We start from the raw sequence: 14,774 nt of genomic DNA, 5'->3' as shown, positions 1-14,774 counted from the left end.
GCAGGATAAAGGTTATACTTAGTGTCTTTCTGAGCAGTACTCATAGAATCATAGACTGGTTTGGGCTGGAAGGGATCTTAAAGATCATCTAGTTCCAACCTCTGCCATAGGCCAGAACACCTCACAGAACAAGTTGCTCAGAGCTCCATCCAGCCTGGCCTTTAACACTTCAAAGGATGGGGCAACCACAATTTCTCTGGGCAACCTGTTCCAGTGCCTCATCACCCTCACAGTAAAGAATTTTTTCTAATATCTATAATTTAAACCTACGCCCTTTCAGTAGGTTTGAATCACTGTATAGCCAGCACATTTGGTAGTATTTTACTGTGTGCTTCTGCTCTGATGCTCTAGAGGTTGCAAGAGTATTTGACATTGTACTGGATTTGCATGGCCAAGCTTCAGTAGTTACTGAAGGAGAACTACAGGGGTGGCTTCTGCAAGGAGCTGCCAGAAGCTGCCGGAAGCTTTCTTCATTTCCGGCAGAGCCAATCCCTGGCAAAACTCCAAAGACAGATGTGCTGCTGGTCAAGGCTGGGCCGATTAGAAATGGTGGTAACGCCTCTATCATATAAAAATTAATAAGAAAGAAGAAAAAAGTTATTGCACAGTTGTAACTGCAGCCAAAGAAAAGCGGAGTGAGAACATGTGAAGGGAACAACTCTGCAGGCGTGAAAATCCATGGAGAAGGAAGAGGATGAGGTGTTCCAGGCACTGGAGCTAGGATTCCCCTGCTGCCTGTGGCGCAGACCATGTTGAAACAGCCGTGACCCTGCAGCCCATGGAGGACCAAGGGGATGCAGAGATCCACATGCAAGCCATGGAGGAGCCCATGCCAGAGCAGGTGGATGCCTGAGAGGAGACTGTGAACCTGTGGGAGGCCCATGGGAGAGAGAAGCCTACTCTGGAGTAGCCTGTCCTTCAAGAACTACACCCTGTGGAAGAGTGACCCATGCTACAGCAGTTTGAGGAGGACTGTGGGATGGGCTCACATTACAGCAGTTCACAGGGAGCTGCTGTCCATGAGATGCACTTATGGCAGAGAAGTTCTTGGAGAACTGTTTCCTGTGGGAGGGACCCCACAATGGAGCAGGAGAAGCACTCCTCTCCTGAGCAGTGGATGAAATCACAGGTGACGAACTGACCATAAACCCCCATTCCCTGACCCTCTGAGGAAAGAAGTAGAGATGGGGGGAGCGGGAAGGGAGGGGGAAGGTGTTTTAAAGGTTTTAATTTACTTCTCATTATCCTGCTCTGATTTTATTAGTAATAAATTTGCTTTGTATCTATAATTTGAGCCTGTTTTGGCAATGATGGTATTTAGTAAGGGATCTTTCCCAGGCCTTATCCCAGCTCATGAACCCTTCTTTAAATTTTGTCTCCTCTGTGTGGAGGAGAGTGAGAGAGCCGCTTTGGTGGATGCCTGGCACACTACAGTCCAGAGGCAGACTCACGCACAGAAAACATCTGGAATCAAAATTTTTCATTATTGACTAAGCAGTACAAAAACCATGGCACTAGATAAGAACACCTCCCCCCTAACACTTCCTATCATCCCTGCATATAAAAACCATAGCAGATGCTGAACAAATATAATTTCAAGATGTATGTTTACCCCTGTCTTAACCTTACCTTTTATGAAGGGTACCAATGAAAGACACTTTTATTATGTATCAGCATTGTAATGTCCTTTGCTCAGTAATCAAATACATACAACACCGAGAATCCCACTAATTTAAACAACCTCCAGATGTGAGGAATATTCAGGTTATTCAATAGCAGGAATATCAAAATTGATCTTTGTTTTTACTTTTTTTCTGATAAAACAAGAGAAAAAACCCCCAAACTCACAAACAAAAAGACAGAGACTGGCAACTAATCTGGTCGCTAAACTCCAGGTATAAGTCCTCACTTATGCGGAACAGAATCTCTTAATTGTATTAAGTTGGGATAGTAAGAACACCTACCAAGAAAGCAATAATTACAATGTTATTATCAATACTGTCAAAGGAAAGACAGACAAGATCTGAATTCTTATGAAAATTTAGTTTCTTAAAAGGATTATCCTGTCCTCTAGCTGCCAGATGGTTTTCAAAACAATTGTCTTCTTCTAGAAAATATATCCTTACTATGACATGGTCAGCCCTAAATATTGTTACTCCATCATAAATAACAACAGGTTTATTCCCCAAAATGTAACATCTCTTGAAAAAGCCACAATGCCTACCGTTGCTTCCTGGTTCCACAATATTTTCTGCACTGACTTCTTTCATTGGACTTCGAACTTGTGGTTCTGATTGGACATTTTGATCAGGCAATTCAGTGCCTATCTGACCATTCTGTAATCTCTGTTTCAGCAACAACACCTAAAGAAAATGTTCTTTTTGTTAAAAAAAATCTAAGGATTCAAAGCAGGTAATTTTTTAATCTTCAAAACTAGAAAGAGTTAAATTAATTTTGATATTAGCAAGTAGAAAAAGGAAAAATCTGTCTGAAATTTTTTACCATTTTTTAGAAGTCAGAATTATGCTTCCAATTAACAAAAGTAAAATTACTATGGGTAGAGAAACAAAGACCAATTAAGCAAAATATATGAATTTTGCAAAAGCAATTTTAGGTCAGACATCTGCTAAAGTTGATGTCTTGATAACAAAAACATCACAAAAGTATTTAAGTGCAAATCAGCCAATCCTATTTAACATGAGTGAGATTTTTACAAAGGTATCCTCTACCACAAAGACACACTTATTTCCAGAAAATTCTAAATTCACAAGATGCTTTTCAACTTCAGAGCAATTATAATAAAACATGGATATGCATCATAGGAAATATATAGCTAAAAAGGAAATTTAAGAAGAGCAGTTTTAAACATCATCTGTTTGGTAAATTTTCTTACCTGAGTTTGCAGGACATTAATAAGTTGATCCTTTTCTTCTAAGGAAGCATCAAATTCCTCTTGGAGATGTTTCTTAGCTTGTTGATCCATCTGGAGCTCCTGACAATACAAACACATCTCAAATGAATGTGAACTCAACGAATGTGAACTCAAAAGACTTATGAAAATATTCTGAAATATTATGAAAATATTATGAACTCAAAAGACTTATGAAAATATTATGAAATAGCATCTACAACATCTCTTTCATAGTTGTGATCCCAAAATACAACAATAAAGTGTATTTTTTTTAACTATACAACATTCTACACAATATAGTAAGAACATCCAATTATAATACCAGGATTAAAACAGCAAGAGTCTAGATCTGACGGAAGATTATCAAGGATTCTTTTTCCTAAAAGTAAGTTTGTATAGGGTTCATTTCAAGCCTGCTCCTGAAAAACTCTCTTCCATGCACACATTTCTCCTGGAAGCTGAAGACTGCACTTTGGAAGGTTCTTCACTTTGCCACCAGATTAAATCAACATAAAGAGAAGAAATGTAAAATTCCTTATGTTCATTCAATGTGCCACCATTCTAAAATGACAAATGCCATGTACAAGAGAAGAAAATTGGTCTTTTTATTCCACAAACGTGTCTCAAATGAGAAAGGCAGAGAATACCAAACAATTTAAGTATGTGGCTTTACTTGATACTTCTATGCATTTGTTTGGCTAAACACTCTTAGAAGCTTGTAGATATTGCCTAAATTCTTTAGTAATATCTACAGAGTCTTATAACATATTTCCTGAAGGAGTTTTTTTTAATTACTTCCTATGCTTTAAACATTTAAATTTCTTAAAATAATTATCATCCTAATAGGAAATACGTGTACCTAAATTAATTCACATCTAACTGCTTCCAAGAACCAGAACCACACATATATCATGCATGAACTGCAAATACTTTCAGAAAATTTTCAATATTTTTTATTTATATGTTTATTTCATCCATAGATATCTTCCCCATAATTTACTCCAGGAAAAGAATGCTTCTATGACTGTTATTCTGCAAAGATCACTTGTATAAAAGCAATCACCACCCATAAACTTGAGTTCCATTAGCCAGGCAAAGACAGAGGACGATAGATAAAGAAAGTGTGAAAAAGCAAATGAGACAAAACAGCACTGTATGTTTCCTGAACTGCCTTCCTCCAACTCCAAATCTTGTTTTTATGCTGTCTTGCTGTCTATCCCTTACCCCCAACAGTGAATGCACTGCCACAGATGAGGCTGATACCAGCTTTGAAAACCATATCTGTATGAGCTGAGCCTGTCGGGCCATGCAGAGGCACGATGGTGAGGGAAAGCATCACTGCAAAAACCATTACTCTCTTCCCAGCTATATCCACTTCCTAACAATGCATTGCCTCATGTTCTCAGCAATTACTGATCACACTTCTGCCCTCTGCTTCTGAGCTTTAGAAGCAATTCCTTTCAAACGAAGCAAAGCAGGCCAGTGTGAGAACAAGTATCAAAGAGATTTATTGAAATCAACACAGAAATGGTCCTCTTTGGTTCTCAGAGTCCCTTCTGATCCTGTATTGTGAAGGAGAACACTGAAGACTGCTCTAAGACTGGTTTTGAGGAATTACTCCTAACAGGAGTAAACTAAGGTAAGTAAAACCACATTTATTTCTAGGGACTGTGTCACACTGTTATTTTAGCCTCAAAGGAAGATTAGTTTCCTCATACATGGCCCACTTAGAAGAAACTTGCCTGATTCAACATATTTATGGGAAAAATGGACTGTATGATGAAGAAAAGGATTACTATCATTAATTTCTGACAATAAATTACTACATCAATGAATTAACTACTTTGGACCATGTTAGCTTCCCAATGGAAACTTACCATTTTATTTGTAATTTTTCCTTCGTTGTCTGTTTTACCTAATGCTGCAACACCTGGGCTTCCAAAAGATCAGAAAACACTTTTTGAAGTGTATCAATTAATGAAAAAGATTTTCAGTGTTAGATTTGAAGGAATCTTTAAATTTACAAGATTGGTAAGAATGAAATTTTACACAAAATATACATATATATAAAACAGAAATATATGAGTAACTTATGTACATATATGAATCACAAAGACTATGACAGAAGTAAAAAAAAAATACACATGGTCCAATTCTATCATATGCCAAAGATTTAACTCTGTTCCACATTTGCCTTCCTGACTTCAACAAATAGCAATAAACTGGAAAACCAACCCTACAGGAGCATGTAGATATGGACCTAACACAGAAAAAACTTTTTCATTTGACCTTGTAGTGATCTGGAAAAGATACAATCTTGGCAAGCCAATTCTGACAGTAAAGCAATGATTTTTTCCCTCATATGCACTGATAGTTTAGCTTAGGACATCGTGACAGTCTGGACACAGGCTACAGCTCAGATGAACACAGTACTCCCAGCACTGACCCACTGCTCTCAGCTGCTGGGGCAGAAACAGCACAGATGTGAACCAAAATGCTTTCCCACTAGCACACACAATTCACAGCATGCTCACCTGAATTACTCTCCGAATCATTGAAGAGTGCCCAGCAATTTGCCAGTGACCTTGAAATGACTGGATGCCTGACTAGTCACAGGGATAGGTTCTTGTGGGTGAGCTTGAGCCTTGAGTACACACATGGCCAGAAGCTCACAGTCACCATCCCTCATTATGGAAGGGGACAGGCCTCGGTCCCTGTCTGTGGGTAAAGCACCGAAGTGCCTGGAGTAAGTCTGCCTTCAGGCAAAGGTGGGACCTCACCACAGTCTAATGGCTCCTGCAACCTCCATGCCACTGCTGCTGCTCAGCACTGTACATGCCAGAAGCAGATGTGTAGTCATAAGACAAAGCCTGTGACTTTGGGCTAAACGGTACCCAGCTCTCCAGCAATCTTCGAGCACAGACAGAGGCCCTTGCACACTCATCTCCAAATCTGGTGTTGCACTAGCTCCTGAGGCAATAAAACAGCTTCAGCTTCACATTGTACTTCATCAGGGTTTGACAATATGGTGTTTTTGATTTTGCCCTTTTAATCTGTTCTGCCCCATCATCTATACATGTTATTTAAGTCCATTGTGTTTACTATCAATATCAAATACACTAGAGCTTCTCCTTTGAATGTCATTATAACTTAAGGAGGCAAATCATAACACAACCTACTTGATTTTATGATTGAAACCAAACTATACTAAAATCCATAAAACAATGTAAGTCTTACAACTGAGATAAAGAATAATTTTTTTTTAAATTATCCTCTTTTTTTCTGATAGTCATTGAAATCTTTACAAAAATGTGCCTATTCCTTGCGTTTGCCTGAATTAGTATTTGTCATTAATAGAAGAGCAACAAATTGCACAGGAACATCTATGGCTGGGCCCAACAATACTGCAAGAACGACACACACTTCTACCTATTTCACAATGAACAAGAGAAGTAGTTCAGTTGGTGATGCACTGCTCGGTCTTAAGAGGATAGCAATAAGCTGCTGAATGGGAAGCAAGCCAGAGGAGTAACCCCATATAAACAACAACAACAAAAAAAAAGCTGTAAAATATCCTGCTCTGTAATAGAAAATATTTTGTGAACAAAAAAGTCAAAAGCTAGGCAGAAGAAGATCCTGTGTAGGTGTGATATAATGTAAACATGTAATCAATAAAGGAAATTACCTCTCTCAGTTCTCCAATTCTGCGAAGTGCTTTATCCTGGCTTTGACTCAGAATGCTCTTAAGAAAAAAGGAAGAATAAAGATGAGGTGTATTAAATGTAATTTTAAATGGATAAATAAATTTTAAAAACTCACAAATGTAATTATTTGTTTCTCTTTCAAGTCACACTTGATATGCAAGTCTTGTCATAAACTGCCAACGGTGGGCTGGCAATCTATCACCTGAAGTCAGCTGATGCAACAAAAAAGGCTGGAGTACAACACTTCACAGTTATTTTGAAAAATTAACTTTACCTTGGTTTCCTTAGAAATCCCAGCTAAGAAATCATCAAGTGTTACATACTCATAACACACTGAAAATTAAATCTGCATTGGAACTACACATTTTAAGACTGAAAAAAGCATGCAGGTAAGAGACCATGAAAAGTAATGCTTACCTGTAGCTTCTTCTTTTCCCGCTGGGTAACTTGATAAGCAGACACTAGCTAAAATAAACAAATCAGATATAAAGATGATAATACATCTGCATATAGCCATCAAAATAATTTCCTTAGTTGTATCACTACCTGCATTTTCAAACTCTTTGTTCCACGTGAGAACTTTCTTTTTATATAAATGTACTTAAATTTTCTTAATGTTTTCTTTATCTATCTATGAAACATCTCCAATGTGTTAAAAAATACAAGACTGCATGCAAAACAATGATGTTACTCAGCACTCATACACAGTTTTCCCTTCCCTGAGACAACATACCACATATCACCCTTCAACACAGGGGGTCAAACCCAACAGTATCAGAAAGTTACATCTCAGACAGCTACCCCACAGGGGTGACCACTTGTAAGAGTACATGTCCGAGGGAGATTAAGCAAAAATGATTTTACAAAAAGTGTGCATTAAAAAATACATTTCTAAATTTAACAAAAAAAGGTGTAATGTTCTCATCCCATATGCCTTGCATATATCCAGCAAAGACAGACTGAAAGTAGATAGTATTTCATTTCTCACTGTAAACCGACAAAAGGAGGAACGGTACACCTTAGTTTACTTAAATATTTGATTACAACTGCCAAGTAGCATTATGGTGAAGTAGCATAATGGCATTTGAAATTAGAACACTTGTTTTCAAATTGATGAAAAATTTAAGAAAAACAAATCTAGAACACCAAAATCAGAAAGTCAAAATCTATCTTCAAATTCTAATTTAAAACAAACTAAACATTTTCAGAATTCAAAATTACTTTTAATTTCAAAGCTATATTTATTTTGCCCTTATAAGAAAATCAAAACTGCTATGGGTGGTTTCCTTTACCATATTTTTGAGATGCTAACTATGCATCCTACTTTAAGAGCAAAAAAATATTTCTGCCTTAATTACTCATTATATATTGCAACAAGTTTCTTCCAAGCCCCAGCAAAACAATTATTTTCAACTGAACTGAAAAAACTCACAAAACCAGGAAAAAAACTCAAGCCTTTTTGACAGAGAAAGTTAGGACTTGGTGGACAGATTACACTAATAAAAATAATCCCAAACAACCAAAAAAAGCATTGAAACAAACCCACAAACTGAAGAATTTTCATTTTAGCAACTACTATTTACACAAACTTTAAAAAATACTTATTACATTAACTGGAAGTGAAGGAAAAATTACTGTGAGAACTGCTCTTTCAGGTATATGCTGAATACTGCAGCCACTGTATACATATTTTAGATTCCAGGGATTTTGACAAAAGTCTGCATAGGAATTTTTGTATTTGAGGGCAGCAAACATTAAAAGAACTGTAAAAAACAGTACAAACATCCAGTTTTAAATACAACACACACTTAAAAAAAAAACAATTAAAGAACTCAAACAAAACCCCAAAACTAATTAAAAAACCCAATACCAAAACACCACCTTCCATTTGACAGCTTTACCTTCCCCAGTAATTTGGAAAATGAGTAGGGAAACTACTCATATAATTGGTTTTTACTAAAATACCCAAAAAATAAGATGTTTGAATTAATTCTTCTCAGGGAATACTTAGAAATTATGAAGAATAGAAATTGTTTCTTGAAAACAAAATGCTTGCCTTTTGCACATGGCTAGAATATGCACTGTGCATTTCAAGAACAAGTTGGAAAAAAAAAATTTGCTGTCATGGGAGTACAAGTCATGCTCATCTCTATAATGAACTTCGCCCTCTGCTAGATGCTTTCAGTTTGAAATCTTAATAGGCCTGCTCTATGTGAATAACCATTAATTAACCTCTACTGTTGGCACCAGGAAATTTTTTACAAACAAGAGAAGAAAAAGATTTCTATGTTCTATTACCAGAAGAACACTTAACCTTTTTAGGTCAAAAACAACTAGATTTAGAATAAGTTAACTTCCATGTTAGTTGTAAGTTTAAACATTTGCTCCAAATAGGAAAAGAAAAAGATTGTCCACTGCTGCAGTATCTGTTAGCCTAATCTCTTTCCCCTTTCTGCATAGCTAAACCAGTCACATTGCCTACCTCTGAGTATTTTCCCCTATAGTTGCCTAAACTGCGCTCCATTCTACGCAGACGCTGCAGCAACTGCTCTTTGCTGAAGGTGTCCATATTTCCCAGAGGCTCTTCGGTTTCACTTTCAATGTCAGAAGGTGAATCAAAGGTGGGACTGAGAGCTTCCAAGTCTAGTCGATTCAGTGAGTCTCTTGAAGAACTTCGGACTAGGGACTCTTTAGAAGAAGAGCGAAATAAGGTCTCTTTTACTGGGCTTCGAAACAAAGACTCCATGGAGGGAACTCGAAGCTGAAGCCTCTGGGCAAAAGACTGACTGTCACTTTGCTGCAAAAATTGAAAGAAAGTAATTATTTCTGCACTGCTTTTAGGCAAACAGACACACTAAAGTCCAGGAAAGAGACTTGACCTGTGCAAAGAAACTACTGTTGTCTAACACATGCATGACACCAAATAGCGGCTACTCCCTTAAAAGAATCATCTACTTTTGCAGAAAAATCAAGTATGCAACTACCAGATGTGCACAATTTCAGATAGCAACTAAATCTAATAAACTACAGCTCTGATTTAAACTTTTAGGAAAATGTATTTCTGTGTAATCCCTCTAAAAAGTGAGGACTGTGTAACTAATATAAATGTCTATTGTCTCAAACTTGAAAATTATAACTGACTCACTTCTTAATGTATTACACAGAAGACTGGATTTATCTCAAAGACATAGATATTTTCCTATGACTAAGGGAACAAATTAATGGTAGAGATCCTTGTATGATAGTTAGTCCTAGCAAACCATCTTGAACAGTCCTTTTCTTATTTTTATTTTAAATGACTTTATGATTATTATATAAAACAAAATTCTTGATTTATGCAGCTATAGTACCTACTTCATTCTATACCAAAAGATGCTGTGCTGTGGTAAACTTTACTGCTGGTGCTACAAAAGTGATATGAAAGCATTACCGCAAGATGTTGCCCCTACAATCAAATGTTGGGAGACACATGCCGGAAGCCACTGCTAATCCCACTTCAGTAAGCTAAATGCTTCCCTGAGACATATTTAAAATTACCTGCATCCTTCTCACTAGTGACAACATTTTAAGCCTATCAGTTCTTTTCTTCAGCTTTTTAAGCATGCAATAGGCCCCCTACTTTTGAAAGCGAGTTTAATGCTGTGCAACAAGATGCATCTCAATGCTGGCAGTCTGCTAACCAGTCCTTACAAAAAGAAAAGCTCCACACATCAGTGACAATACTTAATACCAGCAAATAGGATTACACACAAACAAAATATCTGACCATCCTTACAGGCAACTACTTAGCCCCACTTCAGCATGAAGAGAAATACTGGGCACTCAAACCAATGTAACACAAAGACAGCACAGCAGTGAAGGAGGAAACAAACCCCCCATGTCCTCCACATACCTGTGGAGAGCCAGGTTCACTTCCATTGTTTTCTGTGGATCCAGGAAGTGGTTGTTTATTCAAGTCCTACAGGAAGTAAAAACAACTGTTAGAAGAAACAGAGTACAAGGGCTGTAATTCTGTTGTTCCTAGAAACAGCATCTGGGCTTTTTTGTTTGCCTTTGTTTTTAGTACCTTCTTTAGAAAGCTTATTAAGATGTCTTCATGCAAACAGGCTAGCTTGTTAAATTCAAAACAGATTGCTGCAATATGCAGAACAACAAAGCAGCTATGTGTGCATGGATTAGTATGAGACATCTGCAAATATAGACATCTCCAATTAAGTAAGTCATAATGATTATTTATATAACATTTATGGACAAATCAAAGACACAACAAAAAGACAAAATTATAGCAGGAAAAGCCAAATTAATTACTAGTATTTACAGCCAATATGAGTAAGAGTTGGCTGTAACACCTTCTCTGTTTCAGTGCATTGGGAGGGCAGAAACTACCTGGAAAAGAAGTGCTGGTAACAAACTGTTTATAACTCCAACAAGCATGGAAAGAAAATTAGACTTTCAGAAAATATATCTCTAACAAAACTTTTGCATTCCCAAAGAAAGGAAAACAAAATACACACACATTAAAAAACTTCTTCCAAAACAACAAAACCAATACAACAAAAAAGAGTAGTCTGGAGTTGGTTGGTTTGTTTGGTTTGGGTTTTGGGGGCGTTTTATTGGTTTGGGGTTTTTTTACAGAGTTTAGACATTTCTGTTCCTAGCCTGTCTCTCCCTCCCTTTCCTGTGTCCTGTGTTCAGGTGTTTGCTAACCCAGTCCTAATTTTCAGGAAGGATGACCCTGGAAACTACACGTCTCTTAGACTCATTTCATTGACTAGTAAAATTATGGAGATTTTTCTGGGAGTTATTGAAAAACAACTTCAAGACAGAGCAATCCTTGGTCACAACCAGTAATGAGTTAGTAGGGGACACTCCTGCTTGCCAAATGTGATTTCCTTTTATTACAAGATTACCCACTGAGATGAGAAAGGGAAGCCACTTGTTGTAATCTTTTTGGATTTCACTAAAGCCTTTGATACTGTCTCTCACAGGACCTTCCTGGACAAAATATTCAGCATACAGCTGGATAAACACATCATGTAGTGTGTGAGCAATTGGCTCATGGGTTGGGCTTAAAGCTTTAGAGTGAATGGGGGGACATCAGACTGGTAAGATGTCACTAGTGGGGTTCCACAGGGCTCCATCCTCAGCTCTGTGCTCTTCAACATCTTCATAAATTACTTCAATGCGGGACTTGAAGGTACACTAAGCTGGACAATGATACTAAATTGGGAGGAGCTGTTGACTGCCTTGAAGGCAGCGAGGCCCTGGAAGAGGGGGCCTCAGCAAATTAGAGGGCTGAGTAATCAGCAACCATACGCAGTTCAATGAAGACAAATGCCAAATTCTGCACCTGGGATGGGGCAACCCTGGATGTATGGACAGAATGGGGAAAACAAGACACTGGAGAGCAACACCACGAAAAGGGACCTGAGGGTCCTGGTCAATGGAAAATTGGATATGAGTCAACAGTGCCCTGGCAGCCATGAGGATATGAGTCAACAGTACCCTGGCCAAGCATGTCCTGGGTACATCAGGGACTGCATTACCAGCTGGGCAAGGGAGGGGATAGTCCGGCTCTGCTCTGGCCTGTGTGCAGTTTTGGGCGCCACAACATAAGAAAGATACAAAGCTATTAGAGAGTATCCAAAGAAGGGCTACAAAGATGATGAAGGGCCTTGAGGGAAAGCTGAGGTCACTTGGCTTGCTCATCGCGGAGGAGACAGAGGGGAAACCTCAAACCAGTTTACAATTTCTTCATGAGGGGGTGTGGAGGGGCAGGAGCTGAGGTGACCAGCAACAGGACTTGAGGGAATGGCATGAAACTCCATCAGGGAAGATTATGTTGGATATTAGAATAAGGTTCTTTACCCAGAGGGTGGTTGGGCACCGGAACAGGCTCCCCAGGTAAGGGGTCATACGATCAAGCCTGTCTGAGTTCACGAAGTGATTGGACAACACTCTTAGGAACACGGTGTGATTCTTGGGGCTGTACTGTGCAGGGACAGGAGTAGGACTTGGGTCAATCTTGTGGGTCCCTTGCAACTCAGGATATTCTATGATTCTAACTTACACACATCCAGATGGTTTTTTGCTGTATAAATCCAGTCCAACTGAATTAGCAGAATATGCTAGAAACCATCTTTGATATGGATTTTTTAAACATAAGTGAAACACTGAGGCATATCAAACAAAATATGGGTAAATTTACCTAAAAGCAGTGTAACTCTTAACTTTTAATCAACCTATACCCTGATAGTTACATGCAAGCTGCAAAATCTAAGGTGTATGTAGAACTGAAATCTCAACCACAATCACCCTCGTATATATATCTCCTACATGATCACACTCACAGCTTCTACTCTGGATATGCCAATAAGCACACCTAAACATTAATGTGGCAGAGGAATTATAAAAGAGCTTTAAAAAGGTCTGACATGGAGCAGATTTGAGGTAGTACAGAAGTAACACAGAACAAAGAGAAGTCCAGATAGTTAAGGAAATCAGAGAACTGAGCAGTTACCCATATACAGACAAAATAAAACAAGCCATACAAGAAGTCTGGATTTGGATTTCACCTAGCTTCAACAAAATCTGCATTCTGCTTCAGAACACTATCCTGTGGCAGTGGATTTGTTCCTAGTGGATTAATAGTTTTTATAGGTTTTAAACTGAAGCACTTCCACACTGTGTTCTTGGCTCCACTACCTTCTTGTTCTTGTTTTTTCTCCTAACAGGAAAAGTTAATAATAAGATAATTCAAATAAAAAATTACCTTCTGCTTCATAATTTACAAAGCATCTGCTATGCTACTATAGGACTGACAACAGAGGAAGACAAACACTTTACCAAGACATCACAAAAAGAGTGATTGGGCATTGGAATGGGCCGCTCAGGGAGCTGGTGGTGTTACCATCTCTGGAGATACTTAAGAAAAGACTGGATGTGGCACTCAGTGGCATGTCTAGCTGGCAAGGTGGTGTTAGGTCATAGGTTGGACGCAATGATCTCAGAGGTCCTTTCCAACCTACTTCTGTGATTCTGTGACTTACAAACTAAATATACTTCTTTCAAAAATCAGGTATTCTGATACACATGAAGAAGAGTTAAAGGAAAGTCTGGAGGGTTTGTGCATGTAATTTGTAAGTACAATTTCATATTTAGCATCTATTTTAAAACACAAGATTAAGTAGATTTATTAAATTTAATAAGATTTTTATGAATATAAAACCCATGGATGCTGTTTCTTTCTGTGAAGATGCTTTAAAAAGCTACCATTTAAAGACCTGTAAAGATCCTTAACAATGTAATTTCAAAGCTACACTAGTGCTGACACTTTTAAAAGTTTCCTACTCACTATGCAGGCATCTTTTATACAATCTATGGGAACAAACAATTTGGGGTTAAACTTTCTATTGGCATAAATAATAAAAAGGATACACTAGTAATCTTTCATATAAAAAATGGACCACCATAGGTATCTGGCTGCTGAAAGTCTCTATCACTGTGCTCTAAGGCAAAGGATTGTATTTGGGTACCTACACACTGAATGGTAAGCATGAATGGAAGTTGCTATATATAAATATAGATCCAAGAGGCTTTGAAAAGCTTAAAAGCCCGAGCCTTTCATAAGCCTGAAGAAAGCTTTCAGCATAATTAGACTCACAGAGGACAAGCAGCCATTTTGAAAGTCTTAAAACCAGCAGTTACATCAAGGTTTCTGGAGACCAATGGAAGTTTTTCTTCCACAAACTCATAGAACATTAACATCTATATCTCTATCCAAAGAGAGCTATACTTAAAATATCTAACAAAACCATTGCTTTTTATTATGAAGATGTATAAATCAGAACTCAGTTTCAACTGAAGCACATAGGGTGTTCCACTAACATTTTTCATCACCTTACTTCCCTATTTCTGCAATGCAAAATTATACTTTTTTCTCAAAGGCATAAATAGATTACCAAGCCTGAGAAGTGAAAGCTTAAATGTTTTTATTTAGAAACATTTTAACATTTTACTGCTTTTAATAGTAATACTTTCTCAAGTATTCAAAAACTGAGTAATTATGAAGGCAGAAAGGAAGGATGCTTAATGCTTTCTTCCCTCATTTTCCTTTTATTTTTCCTTAAAAAAATCCACTCTGACCAAGAATATTTTTA

The 14,774-nt window shown here is 37.7% G+C and overlaps 1 protein-coding gene across 3 annotated transcripts in view; it reads right to left on the bottom strand.

Moving 5' to 3' along the window:
• The window catches only part of GOLGA4 (golgin A4), a 72,021-nt gene that overhangs the window by 42,543 nt on the left and 14,704 nt on the right, over window positions 1-14,774 (bottom strand). For all 3 annotated transcript variants that reach the window (XM_005429304.3, XM_031063877.1, XM_031063878.1), the window contains 6 exons: window positions 10,508-10,573; window positions 9,098-9,412; window positions 7,033-7,080; window positions 6,597-6,653; window positions 2,894-2,992; window positions 2,225-2,363 (listed from right to left, as the gene is read on the bottom strand). In XM_005429304.3, the coding sequence (XP_005429361.1) occupies window positions 2,225-2,363; window positions 2,894-2,992; window positions 6,597-6,653; window positions 7,033-7,080; window positions 9,098-9,412; window positions 10,508-10,573 (724 nt within the window). The remainder of the gene's footprint in view (window positions 1-2,224; window positions 2,364-2,893; window positions 2,993-6,596; window positions 6,654-7,032; window positions 7,081-9,097; window positions 9,413-10,507; window positions 10,574-14,774) is intronic.

Source organism: Geospiza fortis, unplaced genomic scaffold, assembly GCF_000277835.1.
Source record: "Geospiza fortis unplaced genomic scaffold, GeoFor_1.0 scaffold197, whole genome shotgun sequence".
Lineage (NCBI taxonomy): Eukaryota > Metazoa > Chordata > Aves > Passeriformes > Thraupidae > Geospiza > Geospiza fortis.
This window is presented reverse-complemented; position numbering and strand designations above follow the sequence as displayed.